General features: G+C 47.7%; 3 protein-coding genes across 5 annotated transcripts; 2 read left to right on the forward strand and 1 right to left on the reverse strand.

Moving 5' to 3' along the window:
• On the forward strand, window positions 1-14,069 carry GLS2 (glutaminase 2). 3 transcript variants are annotated; one of them, XM_033866455.2, is made up of 18 exons: window positions 1-408; window positions 4,886-4,985; window positions 5,426-5,547; window positions 6,165-6,294; window positions 6,826-6,905; window positions 6,990-7,153; window positions 7,368-7,426; window positions 8,721-8,753; window positions 9,035-9,093; window positions 9,629-9,695; window positions 9,842-9,892; window positions 10,114-10,290; window positions 10,987-11,118; window positions 11,232-11,324; window positions 11,494-11,555; window positions 12,078-12,154; window positions 12,444-12,507; window positions 12,654-14,069. In XM_033866455.2, the coding sequence occupies exons 1-18, from the start codon at window positions 227-229 to the stop codon at window positions 12,808-12,810; spliced, it is 1,809 nt and encodes a 602-aa protein (XP_033722346.1). In that variant the 5' UTR covers window positions 1-226; the 3' UTR covers window positions 12,811-14,069. The 3 variants fall into 3 exon arrangements, with proteins under 3 accessions (XP_033722346.1, XP_073644595.1, XP_033722347.1); XM_073788494.1 differs by lacking the exon at window positions 1-408 and adding an exon at window positions 668-1,407; XM_033866456.2 differs by lacking the exons at window positions 1-408; window positions 4,886-4,985; window positions 6,990-7,153 and having other exon boundaries at window positions 5,198-5,547.
• SPRYD4 (SPRY domain containing 4) lies at window positions 13,302-15,396 on the reverse strand. The gene is made up of 2 exons (XM_004312013.4): window positions 15,287-15,396; window positions 13,302-14,919 (listed from the first exon to the last, which is right to left on the reverse strand). Exons 1-2 carry the CDS (start codon window positions 15,369-15,371, stop codon window positions 14,381-14,383), a joined length of 624 nt encoding a protein of 207 aa, XP_004312061.3. The 5' UTR covers window positions 15,372-15,396; the 3' UTR covers window positions 13,302-14,380.
• Window positions 15,385-27,765, forward strand: MIP (major intrinsic protein of lens fiber). Its single transcript, XM_004312012.4, has 4 exons — window positions 15,385-24,531; window positions 25,015-25,179; window positions 25,618-25,698; window positions 27,442-27,765. The coding sequence occupies exons 1-4, from the start codon at window positions 24,172-24,174 to the stop codon at window positions 27,625-27,627; spliced, it is 792 nt and encodes a 263-aa protein (XP_004312060.1). The 5' UTR covers window positions 15,385-24,171; the 3' UTR covers window positions 27,628-27,765.

Raw genomic sequence — 27,765 nt, forward strand, 5'->3', positions numbered from 1 at the left:
CTTGTCTAGGCGAGGATTGGGTGCACCTGGCAGTGTACCGAGCCTTGTAGGGACCGGCCCCTCCTCCTGCTCCAACCCCACCTACCGGGTCTCACCTCTCCACCCCGCAGGTCCGGCATTCCGTTGCTTAGCTCGCCCCACGTGGTCCGCGTTTCCTCCGCCCCTCCCTCCGACCACCGCTCAGAAGCCCTGGGAGCTCTGGCCGAGCGGGCGGCGCGCTGGGGGGATGCGCTCCATCAAGGCTCTGCAGAATGCGCTGAGCGGGGCCGGCAGTTACTGCCGGCGGGGAGGCTGGGGTCACCTGAGCCGGAGCCCCCTCCTTGGCGGGGGCGTCTGGCACCACCTCAGTGAGGCCGCGGCGCAGGGCAGGGAGACGCCACACAGCCACCAGCCGCAGCATCAGGATCAGTAAGGCTCGCGGGACAGGGGCAGAGGACAGGCACTCTCACTGTCGTTCCCACTAGCTTCCGAGTCCCCTTCCTCAAGGAGCGCTTCGCATCTCCCTTCTCCTCTCCTCGCTTACTGGCCTGCGATGCCTTTTCCTTTAGATTTGGGGCTTTGGGTCCGCCGCGCTCGGGCGGTAACGTGCCGTCCGCCCGGCAAGGCGTTTGGGCAGGTCGGTCCTCGGGATGGTGCCTGTCCAAGGTGCGTACTTAATTGGGAGCGCAGGTGGGTGCGGAGTGTTGCTTGGTGCGCGTGTCTGAGTGCAGGGCTGTGTGCGCACCGCCCATCCTAATCCTCCTTCTCTCCCCTGTCCTCGTGTGTATATTAGGGGATGCGTGGGTATAGAACAGCCTGCCTAGAGTCCCAGTGTTCTTGGGTCTGTGTGTGGTCGATCTGTGTTTCGGCGTGTGTGATGCTCGTGTGTTACTGGTGCGCAGATACTTGCGTATGTGTTGGGTGTGTACGTTATCAGGGCTCCCTAATCTGTAGAATAAGGGTGGTTCTCCGATTGGTTTTTGAAGGAGGAAAATCTTTATAATGGGGGGGGGGAGAATCATAAGACGCAGATCTCCCAAACCAGAGCCAGTCAGAGCCGTTTTATGTGCTGCTCAGGCGGCTCCCTGATTTAAGGGGTTCTCTTCCCTTGCGTTCTTACTCTGCCCGAGAGGCTGCACCTCTCTCCCCCACCACCCTGGAACACTTGGTGGCTGAGCTTCTTCGAGACGCAGAAACGGAGCTGAGCAGGGAATTTTGTCCTCTCCAGAAGCCAACATAGACACTATCCAAGTAGCCCCTGCTTTTTTATAGCAGGAACAGGAAATGGACCATCTCCCTTGTCATTGATATCTACTGATGACATTCAGAAAGACATGCACACCATAATTAAAGTAGCCAGACAGACTGCTCTGTCCTCTACCTCACCACCACTGGAGTCCCTGTCCTGGATAGGTAACATCCAATAAGGTATTATCTATTTATTATTAATGAGAATTATTATTATGCTGTACTTTTCCATCAGCCTCTTCTCAAGGAGACACAAAATGTTTAAATTTTAAAGAATAAACCCTCTCTCTCCTGGTCTACTCTCCATCCTGACTTTTCCCAAATAATCACCTTGGGAGAAATGGTGGTGGGTTAGAGAAAAGGCTTAACCTCCCTCACCCTCACACCTTCTGTGGGATGGGGAGCAAGAAGCATCCCTGGTTCCTCCACACACACCCTTCCTTACCCTGTAGTGTCAGGTGATGGAAGTGGTTTGTTTTGTTGTTGCTGTTTTAATTGGCCTATAGTTGATTTACAATTGGAATTGTTTTTAGGAACCTTAATCCTCTTGCCTATTGCTGCCTGTGCTCCCAGGGACTTCTTGGTAAAGGCCTTGGACCAATGCTCCTTTGGGCAGGAGTTGAGGGCATGGAGGGGGATGGGTTCTGGGAGTGTGACACCATGAGGGGAAGTGTTCTTGGTGGATAAGGAGGGCAGCAAAGAGAAAATGCCCTGTTATTTAGGTTACTGTTTTGTTTCTTTAATATTTAACTTTATTTCTAATTATTAAAGAACCAGGTAAATAGAGTATCAAGAAGAAAATCAAGATCCCAATATTAGAGGGAACCATATATCCATATTTAATATCTATCCATGATTTAAACCCATATATATACTCTATATGTATATATAAAATTGAACAAAAATAGGATCATAGTATTCTTATTCTTTGGTAGCCTATATTTCCCATTTATGAACAGCTGTTAATATGATTTAATGTGGGCATGCATGATGTCATCTTAATGTCATCTTAATGCCATTTTGCCATTTTAAGATTCCATTGTATGAGGTATCAGTTTATTTAACCAGTCTTCAATTTGGTTACTCCATATTCTTATGCACTTGTTCAATTATTTCTTAAATTCCTAGGAAATTTTGCTCCCCAGAGACATGTCACTGATATTTTGTATAACCTTCTAGAGATATTTTATGCATATATCAGCAAATATATGATGATATTATTTCCACTTTTTACAAATGGTATCATACTATACATATTATTCTGCACCTTACCCCACCCCCAACATTATCTTGCAGATCAATCCATATCTTGGTCAAAGGGTATGCAATTTTTTTTTAAATGCTTGTGATACATTCAGCCGTGTGGCATTGTTTCCTGTCTTCCTTCATTTTCCAGGCAAGGAGACCTGGCCTCAAAATATTCCTGCGTACTTTCCTTCTTGAGTTATTCCTCAGATAGCTTTTTCCTCCCTTCCTCTGCCACCACATGGATCCTTTCCTCCCTATAGGCACCAGCCTCATTATAACAACTGGATTTCTTCAGAAACAGAAGAACTTCCCCCTCTCCTGGTATTCCTCCTGGCCCAAAACACACACATGCCTAGTCTATACCAAGTTCCTTGAGAGGCTTTTTATTTTTAAATGCATTGTTTCAATAGATAATATATTCATCATATATCAATATATCATATCCATTAGGTAAAATGTACATATTTGTATGATTCAAAATTCAAAATATATAAAAAGATATGTAGTGGGAAGCATCCCTCTTGCTTCTTTTGCCCAGCACCTGCTTCATCTCCCTAGAGGGAGCTAAATCAGTCTTACCGGTTTCTTATATATCCTTCCAGAAATATTTTGTGCCTGAAAAAACATACATATATATGTTCCCTTTTAAGCATAAATAGTACCATATACTATAAACGCTGTTCTACAGCTTTCTTCTTTTAGTTAATATTACATCTTAAAGATCATTCCATATCAATACTTAAAGCACGCCCTCATTTCTTTTTTCTACATTGCATAATATTCCATCATATGAATATACCCTAATTTACCTAACCAGTTCCCTGTTGATGCACATTTAGGTTGTTTCCAGTGTTACTATTACTAACAATGCAATGAATGACTGTGAATATGTTACCTTGTAGGTACGTGAATACACTTATATGGTAAATACCTGGAAGTCAAATTGTTGGATCTAAGGGTTTTGAAGGGTCTAATCTCATAGTTATCATATTTGGAATGAGCTGATAAAATAATTCCTCTAAATCTGTTAACATATTAATAGAAGAAATCTTGAAGATCAAAAATCTTTAGTACCTGTATTTTTAGGTGCTATAATCCAGTGAGAGAGATACTTTAGGGAACAGGGGTATTCCTAGAAATGTAACTTGGTGATTCTTTATTGAAGATCCGTAGTGTGCTAGGGACTTTGCTCAGTTCTAGGAAGACAAAGATGTATAAAACACGAAGACATAACAGTGGAGCAAGGGAGATTGTCTTCTGTCAATAAGATGGTATGTTGTGTCATACCAGCAGCATAAGCAAAATCAAGAAGTTTGGGAAAGGCTTTACAGAGTTAGTAACATTTGATCTGGACCTTGAGGGATAAGCAGGACTGTGCAGGTGAAGGAGGAAAAGGTCTTTCCATGCAGAAGTTTCAGTGTAAACAACAAGGGCCAGGAAGCCTGACAGTGCCTAGGCCACCTATTTATTACCTGGCATAACTGGAGTATGGGGGCATAGTGGAGAATAGGAAAGGAATATTGACAGGTTTTAAAGAGCCTTGAATGCCATACCAAGGAATAAGAACTTATTTTGTAGGCACTGGGGAGCTATCAAAGGTTTTTGAGTAGAGAAATGATATTTGAGTTTTAGAAAGATAACTGGCACATTGTGGAAGGTGGGTTGCAAGTCAAGAGAGTGTAGGAGCAGATAGGTAACAGACAACAAGGAGCTACTGAGCATCTACTTTGTGAAAGATGGTTTTTCATGGAATGGCATTTAAATTAAACCTCACATCACCCATGTGAAGCAGATGTTAAACCCTCATTTTAGGGATGAGGAAACAGGTTCAGCTTTATTAAATAACCTGACTTACTATCCATATTAAGATCACAGCTATTAAAGGCAAACTGGTTCTTTCTACAACACCATGCTAGCACAGGGGAAGAGAAGAAAAGAGGGTGGATTTGAGAGACATTATGGAGGTAGATTCATCCAATGTTGGTTATGAATGTAAGGTATGGGAATTATCCAAATGATTCCACATTTCCGGCTTGCCCCCGCCCCCGGGTAAGTGGTAACACTATTAATCCAAATGGGAATCACAAGAGGAGGAGCAGAGGGAGGGAGGCAAGATGATCTCAGGCTTGGACATGTTGAGTCTGCAGTGCCTATGGGATATCTAGAAATGGAAGTATTTAGAAGGCAACTAGAAATAAATGTCTGAAGTTTAGGAACAAAAGAAAGAGAATAGGATTTAAGACTTCTCAGGACCGATGTGAAGGTTGGAATTATAGGGGTAGATCAGATGGTTCAGGGAGAAGGTGTAGACTGAGGACACCTACCTGCTGCTAAGCCCTTGTTCTAGGAGGAGGAGCAGGGAGGAGTTCTCAGGTTCCTGTCCTCCTCCCCTGTGTTTGCCCCCAAACAGTGATTCGTCAGAGAGTGGCATGCTGTCCCGTCTGGGTGATCTGCTCTTCTACACTATTGCTGAGGGACAGGAACGAATCCCTATCCACAAGTTCACTACTGTAAGTTCCTCTCTACCTGCTCAGAACACTGATCCCTTAGGATCTCTGGAAACTGGGGAAAGGAAGGTAGGACAAGTACAGGGCAGCTAATGGGTTGCTTCATGAGGATGAAGAATAGCTGATGATAGCAGATACCTAGGCTGATGAGGCAATCCCATCCCTGCCCCAGGTGGGATGATTCAACCCTCTGACTCAGCCCATCTTTTTGGTTTGCGACTTTGACCCAAGGGGTTCAGAAACCAGCTGCCTTGATGAAAAAGGGCAGGAAACCCCTATTAGCCTTCAAAACTGTTATATTCCATCCTTTCTTGGTCTGCAAACCCATTTCTTCCACCTGTTGTAGTAGTTGGGGTTGAGTTAATTGTTATCCATTGGGAAAAATGATTAGGATTAGATTATTGTCCTTGTAGCTGACCTTACCAGGCTCCTTTCCCCTGAAGGCACTGAAGGCCACTGGACTGCAGACGTCAGATCCCCGGCTCCGGGACTGCATGAGCCAGATGCGCCGCATGGTTCGAGAGACCAGCAGTGGTGGCCTCTTGGACCGAGATCTCTTCCGAAAGTGAGGGCCCCGGAAACAAGGGCACTGCTCTCAAAGCAGTTCTTTGGACACAGACTTTGACAGCAGGAAGGGATACTGGGGATTGGATAATTCAACCCCTCAACTTTATTACTTATTTATTACACAAGTAACACATATATATGCCTATACATATTGTAAAAGTTCAAGCAACAGAGAAATACATGTTCTCCTTTCCCTCTCTCCCCATCCCTGTCCCTTTTCCCAGAAGTAAACGTTGTTAACAGATTAGTAGATATCTTCTAGATAATGTCCTAAGCATTTACATATATATATAGGAATATATGTAAACATACTTGTATAATTTAAGATTTAAAATATAAAGATGACCTACCATACATATTATTCAGGTATTTATTTTTTCTCCTATCCCAAGACACTGTGTCTTGGAATATCTTTACATATCATTACAACCCCTCATTTTAGAGGCATAGAAACTTAAGACCCAGAAAGATCAAGTGATATGCCAAAGGTTACACAGCTGTTGGTCCCAAACCCAATGACCACTCACACTTTCTTCATTCCCAACTTCCATGGCTCCAGAGTGAGTCACAGCTGCATCTCTCCAGCCCCCTAACCCAATCGTGTCTGGGATCCAGGTGTGTGAGCAGGAACATTGTGCTCCTGACCCAGGCATTCCGAAAGAAGTTCGTCATTCCTGATTTTGAGGAGTTCACGAGCCATGTGGACCGCATCTTTGAGGATGCCAAAGAGCTCACTGGAGGCAAAGTGAGGGCCAGGGGACTGAGGGATGGGCAAGGGCTCTGGACCAGATATACCTTGCTTCTCAGAGATTTCCTGGGGCTGGGAATCCAGTGGATGAGTGATGAGAAGCAGAACCTCTAAAAATGGGGACAAGGGCTTTATGTATTTTACCTGTGATTTCTAGAACAGGTGAGGGAATCTGAAGTTTTTATGGAGACAGCTGACATAAGGATTCAATAGAACTTTGAAAGAGACCTACAGGGTAATTAAGCCTAAGAGCAGAAAAGGGAAGCTGACCCCAGAATTCTCTTTATACCTTCTATGGGCTTTACTGCCATCTCTATAGGAGTGGGGCTGCAGAAATACAAGGCCTTCTAGGACTTAAGGCTTGGGTGTCTCTAGGAACAACAGGCAGGAGGGAACCCTGTTTGTCTTGCAGAAGACAGAATTTTAGCTTTTATCTAAAAGATTCTCCTGACCCGAACCTCAGCTCTGTTCCCCCTCTCCACATCCATGTCTTCATCCTGTCTGTTTTCTCTACCCACTCATACCCAGGTGGCGGCCTACATCCCTCAGCTGGCCAAGTCAAATCCAGATCTGTGGGGCGTCTCCCTGTGCACTGTGGACGGTCAGCGGTGAGATGCTGGGTGAGGAAGGGGAGGCAGGGCACACGGGCAGAGCATAGTCCGACCCCTTTCATGGCACCTGCTTGCCTCCAGGCACTCCGTGGGCCACACAAAGATCCCCTTCTGCCTGCAGTCCTGTGTGAAGCCCCTCACCTATGCCATCTCCATAAGCACCCTAGGCACTGACTACGTGCACAAGTTCGTGGGCAAGGAGCCCAGCGGCCTGCGCTACAATAAGCTCTCCCTCAATGAGGAAGGTGAGCACTCCCTGGGCTCAGACCAGACTCACAGATGCCCCCTTCTTACCCTACCCTCCTCCCAAGGGTGTGTGTTTCTCTGCCCTTCCTGATCAGCTCTGTCACTCCATCCTCCCCAGCAAAGAGATCTTTCCCATTTACCCTACAGAGTGGGCAGGCGGTAAAGGTTTTGCTCAGTGGCTGGTAAGACTCTGGGTGGTTTGTATTTCCCCAGGAATCCCCCATAACCCCATGGTCAATGCTGGTGCCATTGTTGTGAGCTCCCTGATCAAGGTCAGTGCCACCCTAGCCTTCTGGAAGGTACTGTTCTCTAAACCCCCTTGTTCCTATATCCCTCGTATCTGCCTGTCTCTCCAGGGAGATTGGTGGGGACTTGATTCCTTTGAGGGTGCCCAGGAGGCAGTGAAGACACAGCAGGGACTCACAAATTATGCTGAGGATGTTAGTAAATGGAACTGTATCCCAGCTCCTACCCATGAGTCTGGAGCCCAGAGCTTCCTGGCTCTGAGGGAAGTGAGCAGGTCCTGACCCCAGCCTAGCACGAAGGACCAAATGCCACACACAGGGGGAGGACAGCTCTGTTAGGTACTGATTGGCCACTTGTGGGTGAGGGACACATGGAAAGAAGGGTGAATGGCCAGAACAGGGCAGCTATTCACGTCACCTGGAGCTGTGAGTTGGCCTTGAGCAAGGGTGTCTGGCCAGCCTGTCAGCTGTAGGTCTCCCAGGGCTTGAGCAAGAACCTGAGAGCAGTGTGGGCAGCAACAATCCAGAGCCAATCACAAACCTTCCTGGGGAAGGTGGTGTTAGGAACCCTCCCCCCAGGGACCCAAGTGTCAGAGTCCCTGTGGTGTTGACACTATAGCTGACGAGTACAGGAAGCAATTGTGGGGTGGGGGGAGGGGGATGGACCAGGCTCAGGCTCTCCCCTTGCTCCGGGATAGCTCTATCTACAGCCCTGTATCTGGGGCCTGCCTCATCCCATTCCCATCTAAACAGGCCCTACTGACTTGACTCTTAGCTAAAATCTTTAGCTTTATTTCAGTTATCAATATAATTGATATAATTGAATATTATAATGTATGCAACACACACCGTCCTCCCATTCCCATCACTCACTCCAGTCTTGGAAATGGCCATGGGAGTCAGGGGTAGGATAGAGGAAGCCTCCAGCCTGGGGTGTAAGGAATGAGGATGGGGACCAGGAATAGGGGTGGGGCTTGGGAACAGGATTGGAATCAGGAAAATGAAAGTGGGAGTCAGGGATGATGGTTGGCATTGAGAATGGAAATGAGAGTGAGACTCAGGGATGGGTGAGACTCATAGCTGGGGTGAGCTTATCTGTACTCATTACCTGATAATAAAATCTAAATGATTTGTTTTTTAAGATCACTAGGTATGCATGGATATAAAAAAGTCTCAGTTGTTAAAAAAAAAAAAATTGTAAAATGCAACACACACCCAGTAGCAAAACCGGTCTAACACTTTATCTCCACTACATCCTTCTGACCCTCCCTGTCATCCTCCTAGGCTTAGAATACTGATATCTCTTTTTGTCTCCTTGCAGATGGACTGTAACAAAGCAGAGAAGTTTGATTTTGTAAGTTCCCTCACTGCTCAGCCCCTGGCTGCTTTTCTCCATGGCATGTTGTCCATTCCAGCTGCCCCAGTGCCTGGCTCTAACCCCACTTTGATGGTGTACCAGCCCATACTAGAAGCCTTATTTCCAGAGGTGTAGGAATCTGCTGGCATGAGGGAAGAAAGCCTCCTGAAGTCCCTGCTGGGATAAGGACTGAGGAGTGCAGAAGGGTTAATCAGCCTATGTGTTTACTAGGGGTCCTTACGCATGGGGTGCCTCCCATGCCCCTTTTTCTCTTCCAGGTCTTGCAGTATCTGAATAAAATGGCTGGGAATGAATACATGGGTTTCAGCAATGCCACGTAAGGCCCTGTTCACGGGATTGGCTGAATGTGTGTGGGGATGTGTGTTTGAGTGTGTGTGTGTATACGTATGTGGGGGGCGGGGAATGGAGGAGGAGGATAGAATCTTAGGAAGAAGAAATCCCAGGGGAACCTTGGCCTTTCAGCTTCCTCTGAGCCCCTTCATGGACATTTGTTTGCTTTGTAAAAGGATCTGTTCCATTTCTATTTGGTACTTAATGAGAAAGACAGTGTGAGAGTTTGCACCTGGGCCCTCTCTTGCCAAGTCTCTCAAAGCCAAAAACCTCATTTTCCTAGACTAAATGACTAGATCATTTTGGGTTTGGTTTTGTTTTTCACACTTTACAATAAAGCTGGACCCAGTGCTTTCTCAGGTTCAGAAGTTTTCTCCATTGTAAGTGTGAGAATTAATAAAGGGGCTGATTTAGTTTGACATGTGTGATCTAGTTCTGTCTCTCTCAGGGAAGGTATTTTTCCCCCTTCTCCTCACACCCACCCCTCAAATGTCAAGTACTAAATTGGGTGTTTGCTTCAGATTCCAGTCAGAGAAGGAAACAGGGGATCGGAATTATGCCATCGGCTATTATCTAAAGGAAAAGAAGGTAACTGGGAGAGGCCGGTCCCAGTCCCTGGGAATTCTGTGGCTGGTGGAAGGGCGATGGGGGCTGGGGACTTCGGCTGAGGTCCTGGCAGTGTGACAGGGGCTGCTGATGGCCTGAGAAACGCTCTCCCCTCTTCTTCCTTGCAGTGCTTTCCTAAAGGGGTGGACATGATGGCTGCCCTGGATCTCTACTTCCAGGTAAGCAGATGCCGCCCTTCAGCCCAGCGCCAAGGGAATGGGACACACTGCCTTCCTTGCTCTGACCCACAAGAGGGATACTCATCTCCAGTGGTTCTGGCATCCTTCAGAAACACCAGGGGAACTTACTGAAGGATCAGGATGTCAAGAACATTGCTCTACACCTCAGAGCACAGCATTCAGGTCCACACCGGACCCTCACCTCTGCCTCGTCTCCACAGCTGTGCTCCGTGGAGGTGACCTGTGAATCAGGCAGTGTCATGGCAGCCACCCTGGCCAATGGCGGGATCTGCCCCATCACAGGCGAGAGCGTGCTGAGCGCTGAAGCAGTGCGCAACACCCTCAGCCTCATGCACTCCTGCGGCATGTATGACCTCTCGGGCCAGTTTGCTTTCCATGTGAGTGCTTCTGGCCCTGCCATCCATTTGCCATGAGCCCAGAGCCAAGAAAAGGGGACACCGAGTCTCTGAAGGTGGAGAGGTGGACACCTGTTCCTGCCTCTCACTCACTAACTTCCAGCCGGGCAATTAGGCCAAGAATCCTTAGGGGAGTTTGTCAAACACAGTAAGTCCCTCAAACACATAAACACATGACAGTGCAACTTCAGAACCACTCCTCTGCCGCCCCTCACATGGCTGGTGATTCTCTTCCAGGTCTCATACAGGATGTCACTTCCAAAGAGAGGCTTTTCTGACCACCCTCTCTCCACTGGGCTCTCCCTCCCACATCATTCTCTATCACAGCACCCTCCTTTTTTCCTAACATGTTATTATAAGTTGTGATTATTTTTGTCTATTTGTTTGTTTACCTATTTATTGTCTCTGTCCTACCACCAGAATGTAAGTTAACTGAGAGACCTTGTCCTAGTCCTAGCACATCATCAGGCACAGAGTAGATACTCAGTAAATATTTCCTTACTGAAGCCATAAATTTAAGAGGGGGCAGGGGAGGACAGGAGTAAGAAAAGCTAATTAACAAGCCAATAGGTTGAGATGGCTGTGGCCTTGCCCATGAAGTCATTTGGGATAGACTAACTTGTTAACACAGACTTGGGGCACCTCTTGCTCATCCACAGTTCCAACTTTGTCCCCAAGGTGGGCCTGCCAGCCAAGTCAGCTGTGTCAGGAGCCATCCTCCTGGTGGTGCCCAATATCATGGGAATGATGTGTCTATCACCTCCCCTGGACAAGCTGGGGAACAGCTATAGGGGTGTCAGCTTCTGCCAAGTAAGTCACTTTGCATATAGTACTTAATATTTTTGAATGAGAAAATAAAGCAATTTTGAGCTCCTACTAAGTGCAGGGAGGAAGTAAACAATCTTTTTGCCTTACAATCCTAGAAGTTGGTATCTCTCTTCAATTTCCACAACTATGACAACCTGAGGCACTGCGCTCGGAAATTAGACCCACGGCGTGAAGGAGGAGAAGTTCGGGTAAGGAAAACCCCAGGTGGCTTGTAAGACTATTTCAGAAGACAATATTCCGTAACACTTCAGTAAAACCCTTGGCTAAGCATCCATGGGGGAGGGCGACAGGGTAGAGCTAGGCATGGGTGGGTTCAAAGTCACAGTTAATCTCAGGTGGGTATGATTTGTTTTCCAGAACAAAACTGTGGTGAACCTGTTATTTGCTGCCTATAGTGGAGATGTCTCAGCTCTTCGAAGGTACTTCTACTCTGACCAAATAAACACAATAAAATACTCCTGGTCAGAGATCTCATTAGCCGTCAACATAGCAATATAGTTAAGTGCTTCAGCCTTAGAGTCAGACTGAATGGTCAGAGACTACATTTAAATGAGTTTTTTTAAAAAAGTACAGTGACTGCCATGTGATAAGAACTTAATTAATGGTAGCCACCGTTATGATTAACCTGGGTGTTAAAAGCAGAGTCCTAGGAGGCTGGTAAGGACCCTGCCTCAAATGGATTACCAACATCAACAAATATGTACTGGGCACCTACTACAGGTAGGCAGTGATGTTTCTGGAACCATCACACTCCCATCTCTCTGACGTAGGAGTAACAGTCTCATCTGGATAGAGAACACAGACTGTACACGGTCTACAGATCTTGGTATAAGCTCTGTTTTGCTTTTTCTGGAACTCATCCAGTCTGACCCCACTTCAGAAAGGATACCAGTGATTCTAGGCTGATCTGGGTAACTCCAGCTACTTTCCACTCCTCTCAGGTTTGCCTTGTCAGCCATGGACATGGAACAGAAAGACTATGACTCCCGCACAGCCCTGCATGTTGCTGCAGCTGAAGGTATCTGAAGGTTAAATAAGAGAGGAAGCAGATCCTAAGACCTTTCTTTTCTACCAAGAGTACCCCCCATTGTATGTGCCCTCAAGGTTACAAGGGCAGCAACTAGTTTTGTCCAGCTGTGCTTCAGTTTGCAGGCTCTTATTGGGTGCTGCAGGGAGCGAAAATGGGAAGAGGCCTTTCCCCCCTCCCCTTTTAGTTCAGACTCCAGCTGCCAAGGGTCTGTACTAACGTTAACACCAAAAGGGTCAGGATCTATACCCTCTCATTTTCCTTCTGCCTGTATTCCTAGGACACACTGAAGTTGTTAAATTCCTTATTGAGGCTTGCAAAGTGAATCCTTTTGTCAAGGACAGGTGAGTAGGATTAAGCTGAAAGTGGGGGGAAGGGAGGTGGGCAGCAGCTTCTCCACCACGGCCCTCCAGCCACCACAGTTATGTATATAACCAGGGCACTCTTGATGTCTTCTTTGCCTGATCATGGTCTTTGTTCCTCCTCTCAGGTGGGGCAACATCCCCCTGGATGATGCTGTGCAGTTCAACCACCTGGAGGTGGTTAAACTGCTCCAAGATTACCAGGACTCATACACACCATCTGAGACTCAGGCTGAAGCAACAGCTGAGGCCCTGTCCAAAGAGAACTTAGAGAGCATGGTGTGAGCATGGGGCATGCACAGTCCCTGCATAAGAGAAGCACGAGCTGGCCACACACTTAACATATAACCACCAAACATGCTACAGAGGGCCGCACTGCTTCAGTGGTGGTGGGGGGGGGGGGCGGGGGGGGCAGTGCTTTCAGTGAGAGTCAAAATACCCCATTCCCTTGGCAGACAGAGTATAGAGAAGTGCCTTTGTGGACTCCTGCAGTAGAGCTATCCATGAAGATTGTGGGCTTCTTTAAGGGACAGCCTAATGGCTTAGCCCACTCCAGATCATCCCAGGTCTTCACGCAGGTCCCCTCTTCCTCTCTCTGAAGAAGCCATTATGAGAGAGAGATACTCTGGTAAGGGGCTCTAGCCACCACGCACATGTATATATCCACAGAGAAAGAGAGGAGCTATGCACCAGGCTTTAGTCGTCTGGAGAGATCTGCCCCCCTTGACCAGGAGGTGCTGCTACTGCTAACAGCAATTTTATAGACAGAGGAAGTATTTTGTGCTCAAATAAACTTTAATTACACAAATTATTATTTTTGCTAGACCCAGTCCTTCTCTTTCTCCCCCAGGGCCATCCAGCTGCATCACCATCATAAAGGTAGAGTAAGATGGAACCACAGGGTCATACAGAGCCCAAAGAATACATATTTCACATATATACTCACGCCACTAGGTTCTCTTCAATCCCAAATACTGCTTTAGGCTAAGTGTATTCTGCTCTAAGTGGGGACAAGTGCTTGGGTCTGAACAGGCCCCAAAATGGATTGTGCAAGACTTCAGGCCTCCCTCCTCCCTCTGCAAGTTACAACTATAGCAGAAATGAAGATGGAACCTCTCAAGAATAAAGTTTCTAGTACTAATCCCCACATGTCTCTTCCCCTTTGGTCATGGTTGTAACTGGTCCAATGATTGCAACAGATTGACCAAGTGTCAGAGGTGTGCAAATTAAGGCAGATGGACTCAGGGTGAGGAGAGCTGCAGCTGTCTGGGGCTGAGAGTCTGTAACACTGAGGTATTAGGCAAGGAGGGCTCTGTTCTCCTTCTGACACAGTCAATAAAGCACTACCTGAGGGAGCCAGAGCCCAGACTCTGTACGTGCTGTACAGAAAGGGCAAAGTCATTCACTGCACCACTCCTCCAGCCAGAGGTAGAAAGGATTTACTCTGGAGAGATTCGGTAGAGCCCCCAAAACAAACAGGTTACATGTGGGCAAAGGGAAGGAGAAGTAGCACAGTGATGAATAAATTCAAACAAAGCTGAAAAGTAAGACCCTAGGACTGAATACAGTCTGAGAAAGTCCTGGGCACAGGGAGGCAGAGAGACTGAAGGAAGCAAGTCAGAGAAAGTACATTCATGGTAGCCTAGGAAATTGGCAATAGTCTGGGGGAGGGGAGAGGGTAGCTGTATGCCTAGCTTTCACAAGGTAGGGGAGAGGAAGCTGACAGATATTGCACAGAGGATCCATCACTGAATTGTGGGAGCTAGCAGTTGCTTGGGGCACAGTTAAAAGGTTTCAGACACTTGGATCAGGAGGCTGGCCAAGAGCGTGATTAGGGACTCCAGTGATGGACATACTAGAGGCCTTCAGGCACCTCAAGCCCCGAATGGGTCAGCAGCTCTCCATCCCAAAGGGCAAAAGCAGGCACCACTGGACCCTGGAAATCTGTCTGTAGTGTGTGGACCACAGCAACCCGGCTCACATCCACCAGACTCAGCTTCTGGGCCTCATACTCCAGCAGCAGCCCCACCTTCTCTGGCTGCCCAATGCCCTCAATAGGGGCTTTCTCGTTGGCCAACATGGTGTGCCACTTGCGCTGAGCATAGATGAACACCCAGGAACGATCGTCAACACCGATGCAGCTATCCCGGGAAATATCCACGTCTGCCACTCCTATCCGGAATTGCTGGGAGCGCTTCACTGTCACCTCCCAGTAGTGCCTGCCACTGGTAACCGCTGTGTCTGCCAGCACCACTGCCCACTCCCGGAAGCGCTCCACATTCGGGGCCAATTTTGTGGGCTCCAATCCCACCATGCCGTATTTGACACCTGTGTCACCTTTGAAGAGTGCCAGGCTGCTGTGAGCGGTCTTTTCTTCCAGTTTGAAACTGACGCCTGCGGGCAGAGCAAAGAGGCTGGATAATGACGTACGCTAGAACTCTAGAACCAGTGACGTACATATTCCGATCTGAAACAGGCAGTCAAGAGATCACGAGGAAACACGGAAGAGTCGGAACGTCAAGCGGGTAAGAGAATGGGGGCGCTTTAGTATGGGCAGCCCAAGGATCCGAAAAACTCGGACTGGGGAAGCCCTGGAATTTAAAGAAACCAGAGAGTGTCCCAGGTTTGGAATCTCAAGACCAACGCGGTGGGGGAGGAGGAATGAGTCGAAGGGGCTGGAGTTGTTTCTCCGAGCGGGCTCCAGGAATAACAGACGGAAACTATTTTGGAAGTAAAAGAGAGTAAAATGATATAATCCTACCTCTGCGGGCATCTACGGCGGCAACCCCCAATCGTTTGGCTCCCCAACGGCTCAAGCACAGCGAACGACCAAAGGGCAGCGCCATCTTACGCCACGGATGAACAGGGCACGCCCCCCGCCCCGCCCCGCCCCCCGCCCCGCCCCGCCCCCCTCCGCACTGGCTGAGACCCCTCCATCTGCCCGCCTGCTCTCCTGGCACTTTGTGCGCGAGAGGCAGCAGCGCAGTGTGATGACGTAAGAGAGCCAGCGCCCCGCAGGGAGCCGCCATTTTAGTGAATTCTGTTCTGGTTGCGTTCGGAACAGTTTATTCAATTTTTCCGCGGAGAGGAATGCTGTTCACGTTTTAACTAAATAGGACGTTTAGAAAGATGGGGTAACAAGATGGTTAAAGGTATAGATTTCAGAATTAAACAATAATTGTATTATTCGAACCCGGCTCCTCTGTGTGACTGGGCAAATCACTTAACTTCTGTGAGCCTTAATGTTCTTATTTGTAAAACAAAAATGTCTAGCCGTCAGACCGTAGTAAAAATTAAACGAGAGAATTACCTAGGATACATCTTGACAAATAGCAGTCACTGGGTAAGTGGCAGTTGTTCTAATAAATAAGTGTTGGTTTTGTGTTTTCAGGACTGGCAATGGAAGGTTTAACTCAATATTTGGTTTTCTCAGGTGGAGGAACCCGAGTTTGCTTAAGATTTCATCTAATGCCTTCTCCCCGAAGGCAGAATCCACTATCACCTATTGGAGAACTCTCAAAATCTTTACTCCATATTTCTCTCCTGAGTTCCAGATCTGTATATCCAAAAGCTTATTGGACATTTCTACCTGAATGTCCTCCATTCACCTCAAATTTAACATGTCTAAAGCTAATTTCGTTTTTCTACACAGACTGGTGAACTGCAACCCACAACCAGCCCTTTGCCCAGGCCAGAAACCTGGAAGCCCTTCACTTCTTTGTTTCCCTCACTTCACATATCTGATTGTTATTAAATCCCTATCACATTATTTTTACCCTGGACTGCTGCACTGGCTTTCTAACTGGTCTTACCTTCTCCCCAGTGCTGCTGTGGGAACATTTAAAGAGGTAGCTACCTACCTCATCATTAGGTTGTGAATTTTTTTTTCTTTTTAATAAATTTATTTATTTTGGGCTGCGTTGGGTCTTCGTTGCTGGACGCTTGGGCATTATCTAGTTGTGGTGAATGGGGGCTACTCTTCGTTGCGGTGCGCGGGCTTCTCTTTTTAGTGGCTTCTCTTGTTGCCGAGCAGGCTCCGCGGCATGTGGGATCTTCCCGGACCAGAGCTCGAACCCGTGTCCCCTGCTTTGGCAGGTAGATTCTTAACCACTGCGCCACCATGGAAGTCCACTATTTTTGAATGAATAAATGAAGCAGTTTTGGGACTTCCCTGGTGGTCCAGGGGTTAAGAATCTGCCTTCCAATGCAGGGGACACGGGAGTAATCCTTGGTCAAGGAACTAAGATCCCACATGCCATGCGGCAACTAAGACCGTGTGCCGCAGCTAGAGAGCCCACGTGCCACAACGAAAGATTCCGCAGGCCGCAACTAAGATCCTGCATGCCGCAGCTAAGAGCCGATGCTGCCAAATAAATAAATATTTTAAAAATAATTTAAAAATTTTAAAAAGGAAGTTTTGTGCTGATTCTTGCATGCAATAGCTCATTCCTTCCACCAGGGGTCAGCCTGGTCCAGCCTTTTCATCCTACTTAGTATGTGAGAAGAGAGGTTTCTATTCTTTTCAATCCTGGGAGGAAAGGCGTGAAGATGACATTTCCTTCAGTAAAGTCCTGCTCTGTCAATACTTTGCATTTTGGTAGTAATGAGAGAAGAGTTCCAGGACTGTTTCTGTAGGATTTCTCCCTCGGTTCCACTTGGTCCTGAGAGCTGAAGCAATCACTGCACATTCCTTACACTGTCACTTAGACACAACTCTATTACTTTATTCCCTGCTCAGGGTATAGTGTCTTAACTGTCATCGCTTGCATTATTTCACTTTAACAGACTGACTATCCATCTGATAAACTCACCCTCATTCTGATGATTTACCTGCCTCGTTGCTAATGAACAAGTAATTAGCTCTTTAACATTTCCATGCATAATAATTAGGAAGTGATAGAATTTTACCTGACAGAAGAAAGAGGAAGAGACATTCAAGTTACAGGGAACAGCTTAGACTAAAGCACTGGGTTATGAAGCAGAGTGGGTGTTTGAGGAACAACAAGGAGCACAGTATTGCTGGAGTTTCATGCTAAGGAGATGAGGAGAGCAGTTAGAAAAGTTGAGGCTGGATGATGAAGAGTCATGTATGCCCTGATAAGAGTGTCTTTCAGACATTCACAAGCTGTTGAAGGGAACACAGGGAAGTGACAAATTACAGGTACTTTTACAAACGTCAGGCTGGCAGCAGCATGGAGAATGAATTGGAGGGGATGAGACTAGAAACTGTTAAGCAGGGTCCAAGGCCACTAGAGTTAGGTGGGACATGGTGTGGGTTCAGCTATCCAAGAGGTAGAACTGATAGAACTTTGGTGACTGTTAGATGGGAGTGAGAGGATGGGGGAAGGAAAATTGATACATAGGTTTCTGACTTAATGAGGGGATACAGAAGGAAAAGCATGTTTGGATGGGGGAAAATAATTAGTTCAGTTTTGGACAGGCTGAATTTGTGGTCAGTGGGATACCCAAGTAGGTAAACCATTCCATAGATATATGGATATAAATTTCAAGGGAGGAGATGACTTAGATGAAGTCATCCAAGGAGAGGATGTAAACTAGAGTAATTAGGGAATAAACTGAAGGTGCAATCCAAGGGAATACCAGTATCTGAGATAACACATATAAAGTGCTTGGAACAGGACCTGACCCATAGTGAGCATTGGTCTGCCTGGCTTGGAGTTGTATCTGACTCCACAGGAAAGAAAGTAGTGAAGGAGGAAAGGACAGGATAGGCCAGTGTGTTTACTCTTTATTTCTTGGATTACCCCATTTCTAACATGTGGGGGCCCTGGTCTTTTCTAAGTGCTATGAGTGGGAGAGGGATGATGCACTCAGAGCTTGGTGATTGTTCTGGGCTTTGCCAGGAGTCAGCAGTCAGCAAAGCATAACCAGAGAAAGTGAGAGAAGGGGGGCCATCAGGAGCTAGCCAAAGGGGCTGCTAGCTTGTGCTATGCTGCAGCCTTTGTCCTAGTGAAACTGTCCACACAATGGAGTTGGGTTACATGCTGACCTGGCACTCTAAATATGAGGCTGGGATAGAGATTCCACATGGTAGAAGCAGAGATGGATGGCCACCCAGCCCCTCAGGACCATATCGCTGTTCAACCACGTTGTAATTGTTAGGGTGGTCGATACTAAATCATAAATCATGTTTATATCAGATTAGTTCATGAATCAGTTCATTTATACTTTAAGGCAGCCAACTTGTGTATATTGCTTGGGCATATCTCATCTGATCCTCGTACAATCCTGTATGGTCAGTAGATGTTTTTATGGAACTCAAACTTGGGTTATTCTTTAGGTCCTGGTGTTACAGGCTGGCTAGGGAGTAGCTTCAGAAAGGTAGTGGGTAATCACATGGGACCCACTGTGGAGAAATGAAGCAAGACCAGTAGCTCTGCCTGAAGAGTCCCTAAGCTTTATAGACTCACTTGATCCCTAGTAGTGTGGATTATGCTTCCTATGGCACCTCTATGGGACAGAAATCGGGCCTTCTTTATTGAAGAGGGGAGTAAACTTAGGATCACTAGCTCCAGGAATATAAATAGGTTGAAAGGCTGATGGTTAGTAACCAAGAGATAAATCAAGTGTAGAGCTAGATGAGACTCCAGGATGTTTACTACCACAAGCCAGTAAGACTTAAAATAACTCTGTAACTACCCCAAGTTTCTTACTTTACAAATCCCTTTTATCCATTTCTGCAGTTCCTAGTGGAAAAAACTTCAAAAATGTTTATATGTTTACTTAAGGCCAGAGAGAGAAAGGTGGAGAATCTAGAAGTAAACTTCGTTGGCAATCCTTGAAAAGAGCCCCAAATACAAGAGTAGAGTAGAGTGGTAGCAAAAAAGTGAACGAACTAGCCAGAAAAGAAGCCAAAGATGAACTAGGGTGTGTCCTGGGTGATCCCGAGTGCTGACCCCAAGAATCCCCTGCACTCCCAGGCAATTCCTCACAGGTGCTTTCCGTTGCCCATTCCAGTGGCCCAAGTGCTCTTTCAGCATTGGTACTTTCTCACTGGTTGACTTTGTTTCTGGTGAGGGATGGGAATGGCCTTACCTCCCCTTCCCCGGAATTCTTTTCATTGTCTTCCAGATCCACACATTAGCTTTCCTCTTTACCTCTCTGGCTCCTGAAACCCAGGTTCATAGAGATGATTAGGGAGTGAAAGAATGAGTCTCTCCTTTCACTGTGAGTACCTCTGGTTGACTGAAGCCATTACAAGCTCCAGCCCCTCACTCAGTGAGGCTGGGGTTGAAGGGCTAAGGAGGAAGAAAAGCTTGGTAGGAGAGAGAAGCGCCGAGGTTGGGGAGAGTGGATGCCTAGGTGTGAGAATGTGTGAGTACAAATGTCGAAGGCTGCCTTGGGAAGGGCAGTGACTGGGGTTAGGGGTAGCAGGTTGAGGGATGAGGCTCCTCTGTATTGGCTGAAGGAAGGAGATGAGGGATGTTCCCTGACACAGGAGCAGAGCTCTCATCTCTCTGGCTGCCTCTTTCTCCAGTACCTGAAACAACTGTTCCTCATCTCCCAACTCCACCCACCTAGGCCTAGAATAGCAGTCTCCAAACTGGAGCAGGACACCCAACAGAGACTCCAGACCAGGCTGGCAAAATGGTGACCTGGGAGGTCAGATTCCTGGAGAGAGGAGGAACCACCATCTTTTTCTATAGACTCCATCCTTCTCCCATTGAAGCCAAGACATTTCATCTTCTCTGCCATTAAATTCCAATCCAGGGACTTCCCTGGTGGTCCAGTGGTAAAGAATCCGCCTTCCAATGCAGGGGACGCTTGTTTGATCCCTGGTTGGGAAACTAAGATCCCATATGCCGCAGGGCAACTAAGTCCGCGCCACAACTACTGAGCTCGCAAGCCTCAGCGAGAGAGCCCACGTGCCTCAAACTACAGAGCCCACGGGCCCTGGAGCCCGCATGCCACAACTAGAGAGAAGCCCACGCGACACAACAAAAGATCCCTCATGCTGCAATGAAGATCCCGCGTGCCACAAGTAAGACCCAACGCAACCAAGAAAATAAAGGAAATAAATAAATATAAAAATATTTTGCCTCATAATTTTAAAAAATAGTAAAACAAAAAATAAAATAAATCCCAGTCCAACCAAGGGGGCCTTATTCTCTGATCACTTCCTTATTCTGTCTCTTAGTCCTTCTTCCTTCCTTTCACAACAGGTGGTTGGGGGTCAGTAGGTACAGAATGAAGAGGCTGAGGCCTGGTTGGGAGAGTTTGTTAAAGGGGATGGGGACAGAGAGAGGTTAAGGAGGAGAGGGGTGGGAGAACAGTGGGGAGAAGACAGCATGATCTTGCCGCCTTCCCTTCTTCCTCTCCCCCAAGACCTACAGAGCCGGCGGTTTTGGAGAGAGGTATTGGCTGAAGGCCTGGATACCCTGATCTTTATGGGGTTTGTCCTTAGGGCATCATGCCCCAGTGGGAGCTCCGTGTCAGGCACAGTCTCTCACCCCCTGCCTGGAGGGCTGGTAGTGGTGAGCCTGGCACAGGTTTTTGATGAGGTCAGTGGGGCCCAGACAAATCCGGCCCTGCCACTGGCACTGTTCTGGGCCCAATGGCTTGACCCTTTCCAGCGGGTATCCTATGTTCTGGCCCAGACACAGCAGCCATCCTGGCCTCAGTCCTCCTCTACCTGGTACTGCCATGGGTGACTGCAGCCTAGCTGGTCTCTCAGGTAAGCAGCAGCCCCTCTCCCTGAGTAGGACGACATTAGGTAGTTAAGGAGGGTGGATGGCTAGGACTTTACGGAATGAACAAAAGAGGGGGCAGCCCTGCTCTGTGCATCCTCTCATTAAGCCACTCAATACGATGCAATAGGCCAACGAGTCAGGTTCAGCAGCTCAGGAATTTGGGTGACTTGCTGCAGATTCTGCTCAAAGCTGCCTTTGTGGATAGATGGTGGGAGCTGTGGGCCAGTGGGAGGGATGTATGTGTCCTCCACCCCTGGTCTTAGCATCTCTGGTCCCTTCCAGATGAGCAAGAGGAGCTATATAGGCCAGGGCCAAGGCATGAAGTTCTTCTCCACTTTCCAGTTTGCCGTGGCTCACCAGCAGGTAGACCAGGCAGTCTGGCAGTGGGTTTCTCAGTGACTTCTGGAGTACTGGCATAGATAAGAACCCCACCCATACCAAGCAGCAGTCTTGGGGAAGGCTGGGTTCCATTCCTCAAAGGAGACACAGCTTTTTTTTTTTTTTCCTTCAGGAGGCTAGGCTAATAGAAAACATTGTGTATGCTAATTACATGTAAAGATATGCAAAAATTCATGTGCACTTTTGAGAGCTCATCCCTAGTTTGAAAGTTTGGCATTCAGCTAAGTAGGGAGGCTGATGTGAAGGGAAATGGGCTGGGGTTCAGTTCTCCATGGGGTTCTTATCAACATCTGATAAAGAGTAAAGGGGACAGACTTCCCTGGTGGCGCAGTGGTTAAGAATCTGCCTGCCAATGCAGGGGACAGAGGTTTGAGCCCTGGTCTGGGAAGATGCCACATGCCATGGAGCAACTAAGCCCGTGTGCCACAACTACTGAGCCTGTGCTCTAGAGCCCGTGAGCCACAACTATGGAGCACACGTGCCACAACTACTGAGCCTGGGTGCCTAGGGCCCGTGCTCCGCAACAAGAGAAGCCACCGCAATGAGAAGCCCGCGCACCGTAACAAGGAGTAGCCCCCACTCGCAGCAACTAGAGAAAGCCTGTTGCACAGCAACGAAGACCTGACACAGCCAAAATTAATTAATTAATTAATTTTTTAAAAGAGTGAAGGAGAGAGGTTGGTAGCTCCAAATAAGGAAATTTAACCATTTTATTTGGTGTCTACAAGGGCACCAAATTAGCTGCTCTTTGCCCTTCTATTCCTTACTATAAGAGGCTATAGGGTTAATGGTTCCTGTTGATAAAACCCTCATCAAATGGCTCCAATTTATTAAGTGCTTTGTTCTGTGCCAGGCACCATCCTGGGCTTGTACCTACATTACCTTATTTGATCCAGAGAAAACTGAGGCTCAGAGAGCTTACATTAATTTATTCAACAAATACTTATTTACTGCATACTGTGTGTCAAGCATGGGGTTTGCATGCAAATCGACAAGTCCCTGCCCTCCTGGAGTTTGTATCTAGTGGGGTAACTTCCCCACCTAGAAAGTGGTAAAGCCAGGATTTTTGTTGTTACTGCTATTCTTTATGGATTTCAAGTGCACAGAATAGTCCTTTGTTCATGACATCCCCTTCTCAATAGCCTATATGTGACTCCCAATTCCGGTGTTTCACACGGGAACAGCTTGTGATCTCTGTGACTTGCCACGATGTGGAGATGGTGGAGCCTATCAGTGTGTCCCATTCTGCCTTCTCCGCCACCACATAGCCCCCATCTCTACATCCCAAGTCCCTCACTAAGCCTGTCCACAACTGAACCTCTTTCCCCAAGCTTTTCTTCCTCATCTTGTCCTTTCCTCTCTCCTTGACCAGCCTGCTTCCCCAGATACCCACACCCCCAGACCTTTCCCTAGGCATAGAGGTTTAGGACTCCAGTGTCCTGATCACAGCCAGTTTAGGAGGAATTAGACACTCCCATTGCTTCATAGGCATGACTCAGTTTCCTTCCTCTCAGTACTTCCTGCTACGATCTTAGAGTTAGGAAAGATGAAGTACAAACTGAGTCTGAGATTTAACTACTCACCCCTTTTCCCCTCCCCAGCTCCCCAACCCCACTCTCAGCCTATCCATGGAAGATAGCATTTTCCTGCTCTCTACCCTGTGGTTTAAAAGGCCAGCCTGGGAATTCCCTGGCAGTCCGGTCCAGTGGTTAGGATTCCAAGCTTCCACTGCAGGGGGCATAGGTTCAATTCCTGGTCTGGGAACTAAGACCCTGCAAGCTGTGCGGTGTGGTAAAAATAAATGGATAGATAGATAGACAGATAATAAAAATAAAAGGCCAGGCTGAGGGTTTGGAAAGGGAGGTGCTGGCATGGGTCAGGGGGAGGGAACCCGGGCTCAGAGAAAGCCAGACGCAGCAGAACTATTCTGTCCCAGAGCTGCAGGGTCCACAGATTCCAGCCCAAACCAGCCAATGGGAGAAGGCCCTCTAATCCCAGAGAACTAAAGGATTCTCTTCAACTATCCAACTTCCCTGCTGGACCCCACTCTTGATCCCCACCCCCACCCTTACCCCGGCTTGTTCAGAGGAACCTGGAGGCCCCCAGGAGCAGTCAAATACTCCATGAAGTGAACTCAGCTTCACTAACCTCCCAAGCAGAGTTGAGGAATGTTCTAATATAGATGTCAGTCAGGACTATGAACCCCAACTTTGACTTGAGAAAGACAGATTCCTCCAGTTTCCCTGTTCTTAGTCCTTTTCTCTCAGAGCCTGACATAAGCCCTGACCCTATCCCCACCCTCACACCCATGGCTGTGCTCATCTCCCAATTGAGGAGGGAGGGGAAAATGCAGCAGCTTTATCGGATGCACAAGAGTGGTCCCAGCCCCCTGCAGCTGTGAAGGGGTTAAGAGGCTGGGCCAGCCACCTCAGCCTGCCCCTCCCAGGGATTAAAAGTCCTCTATAAAGGGGGCTGTCCATCCAGATCAGGCCAGGGGGGTATCAGGGACCCAGGCATTGTGCCTATCCCCCGTGCCATGTGGGAACTGCGGTCAGCCTCCTTCTGGAGGGCCATATCTGCTGAGTTCTTTGCCACCCTCTTCTATGTCTTCTTCGGGCTAGGGGCCTCACTGCGTTGGGCCCCTGGACCACTGCATATCTTGCAGGTGGCTTTGGCCTTTGGCCTGGCCCTGGCTACACTGGTGCAGGCTGTGGGCCACATCAGTGGAGCCCATGTCAATCCTGCAGTCACTTTTGCCTTCCTTGTGGGCTCCCAGATGTCCCTGCTCCGTGCCTTCTGCTACATGGCAGCCCAACTCCTGGGGGCCGTGGCTGGGGCTGCCGTGCTGTACAGTGTTACCCCGACTGCCGTCCGAGGAAACCTAGCACTTAACACGGTAATGGTTGGCTGAGTGGGGCTGGGGGAACCTGGTGCCCTGACTTCCTTCCTGAAGTGCAGGTAGATCAGTTCCCCAGGGGTCTGGGACAGTGTGTGTGTGTGTGTGTGTGTGTGTGTGTGTGTGTGTGTGTTCAGGGTGGGGAGGATCACAGGTGCTGTGGAGGGATAAGGAAGTCATAGAGCCCTGGACCTGAGTTCAGGTCCCAGCTTTTCTTCCAACTCCTGCAGGTTCTTGAAGAAACTTATTTTACCTTATGGGGCCTCAGTTTCCTCATCCATATTAGTGGGTACATTTATTTCTACTATGAAGGAGTATTATTAGGAGAAATTAAGGAGCAAATACAATTACTATGAAAGAGGTTGTATTATCCTTCCTCTCCATGGAATGGATGCCGTAAGGGGGTACCTGCCGGGGAAGCCTTGAGTAGGTAAGGCTGTGGCAGCCCTAATGCACTGCCCCCCTTCTTCTTCCTTTGCCCAGTTGCACCCTGGGGTGAGTGTGGGCCAGGCCACCATAGTGGAGATCTTCCTGACGCTCCAGTTCGTGCTCTGCATCTTTGCCACATACGACGAGAGGCGGAATGGCCGCCTGGGCTCCGTGGCCCTGGCCGTTGGCTTCTCCCTCACCCTGGGGCACCTCTTTGGGGTAAGCAGGAGAGGGGAGCAACTCTTGTTTAAGGATTCCCGGTCCCCCAAGCCTTTGTCGACTTTTAAGCATTCTTCTTGCCCACACCAAGGATCAAACCCGTGCCCCTGCATTGAGAGCGCGGAGTCTTAACCACTGGACTGCCAGGGAAGTCCCTATTCTCCTCTCTTGTGATGGCTTTATCTAGTCCTTCTTGACCCCAAGGAGGAAAGGCATGCGTCATGGGTAGATGTGGGTTTTGCCGGGGGATCCATAGTCTGTCCCCAGATGGGGCATTAGTGACTTCACCCCACTGTGGGACTTCCATGCAGGTTGTTCTCCCCTACTTGCTGCTGGCTGGAGGCAAGGTGCCAACCCTTGGTGGGCAGGTGGGTGGTGGGAGAGAAGCCAGGGTGGAGTGGGCGGGAAGTGTCTCAGTTACAACTGTGTCTTTTGCAGATGTATTATACTGGTGCAGGCATGAACCCTGCCCGCTCCTTTGCTCCTGCCATTCTTACCAGAAACTTCACCAACCACTGGGTGAGTGAGAGGAGAAGGGCAAGATCCTGAGGCCCTCCTGCATGGGTGTGGACTGCAGGTTCCCAGGTTTGGTTCCTGCTTTCCATCTGGATGTGTTGACTGCTCTACCAACACTCAGCTAAGGGGGCTGCACAGAGTTTGCATGCCTGTGTGAGCAGGATTCATTATTTTGCTAGAAAGATAGGCTCTTGTTCATATTGTTCCTTCACTAGTTAGTTAGGGATTTTTACTAAGTATTCACTGGATTCCAAACTAGGAGCTAAGAGGACAGAATACTGATCGGGAAGACAGAAGCTTCTACTCTCAGAGACCAGGATATGTATGAGCACAAATGGGCCTGGGCTTCACCCCAGTTCTCGCACTTTATTAGCTTCATGTGTGACCATGACAAATAACTCAATCATTCTGCATCTCAGTTTCCTTAACTACAAAATGGGATGTTATGAGAAATAAACGTGAAAATTATATGTGTGAAATATTTAGCACAGAATCTGATATGGAATAAGTCCTCAATAAAAATTGGCTATTTTTGTGTTGTTTGGCCATATACCAGCTAAACGTATGGAAATAATTCAAAAAATTTTTCAGAGTTGTACACCCATTTTCATGGCAGCATTATTTACAGGAGCCAAAATGTGGAAGCAATCCACGTGTCCCTCACAGATGAATGGATAAACAAAATGTAGTATATACATACAATAAAATAGTATTCAGCCTTCAAAAAGAAGCAAATTCTATACATGCTATATACAACATGAAGGAACCTTCAGGACATTATGCTCAGTGAAATAATCCAATCAGAAAAAGACACATATTGGGGACTTCCCTGGTGGCGCAGTGGTTAAGAATCTGCCTGCCATGCAGGGAACACGGATTCGAGCCCTGGTCCGGGAAGATCCCACATGCCGCGGAGCAACTAAGCCCATACGCCACAACTGCTGAGCCTGCGCTCTAGAGCCTGCGAGCCACAACTACTGAAGCCCGTGCGCCCAGAGCCCATACTCCACAACAAGAGAAGCCACCACGATGAGAAGCCCACACACCGCAATGAAGAATAGCCCCCGCTCTCTGCAACTAGAGAGGTCCCACAAGTTCTGCAACTAGAGAAAGCCCACAGGCAGCAAAAGACCCAGAAGCAGCCAAAAAAAAAGATAAAAGAAAAGAAAAAGACACATATTATATAATTCTACCTATACAAGGTATTTAGAGTAGTCAAATTTATTGAAACAAAGCAAAATGGTAGGTAACAGGGGCTGGGGAGAGGGGGAAATGGGGAGTTGTTTAATAGGTATAGAATTTCAGTTTTGCAAGATGAAAAAGTTCTGGAGATGGGCTGCACAACAACATGTATATACTTAACACTACTGAACTGTACAGTTAGAAATGGTTAAGATGGTAAATTTCATGTTATGTGTATTTTACCACAATTAAAAAGAAATTCTCAAAGCAATATGGAAACTAGTACAAACTTATAGCAAAAAATAGAATATACATGTGCTAAGAATGTGTGGGATAAAGGTATAATTTAATGAGTCGGAAAAGAAATGGTAAGTTCTGTGGTGCAGGCAGTGCAGGAGTCTAAAGTTTTAAAATAAACAAACAAACACTGATTTCTACTTAAATAGTGCCCAGCTGTAATTGCCAAGTGCAGGATGTGTGTTTTACAACAATGGGGTTGGAAAAAGAGCAGCCTTGCTCTTGGTCCCCTCCCCAAACCTGATTATTCCTTTCCTCTTCCTGCAGGTGTACTGGGTGGGCCCAATCATTGGAGCAGGCCTGGGCAGTCTCCTTTATGACTTTCTCCTCTTCCCCCGGCTCAAGAGTGTTTCTGAGAGACTGTCTATTCTCAAGGGTGCCAGGCCCAGTGAATCCAACGGACAACCAGAGGGCACAGGGGAACCTGTTGAACTGAAGACCCAGGCCCTGTAAAAGCTCCAGCTGAATAGAGGGAATAGGAAGCTTCTGGGTTTACATGGAGGGGCTGAGCCAGCCCCTGGATAAAGAAAGAGACTGTGGGGAGGGGCATGTACTTCTTTATTTTTAAATTTATGTGTGTGTTTTATTTTT

This window comes from Tursiops truncatus, chromosome 11 (assembly GCF_011762595.2).
Source record: "Tursiops truncatus isolate mTurTru1 chromosome 11, mTurTru1.mat.Y, whole genome shotgun sequence".
In the NCBI taxonomy this organism is placed as follows: domain Eukaryota; kingdom Metazoa; phylum Chordata; class Mammalia; order Artiodactyla; family Delphinidae; genus Tursiops; species Tursiops truncatus.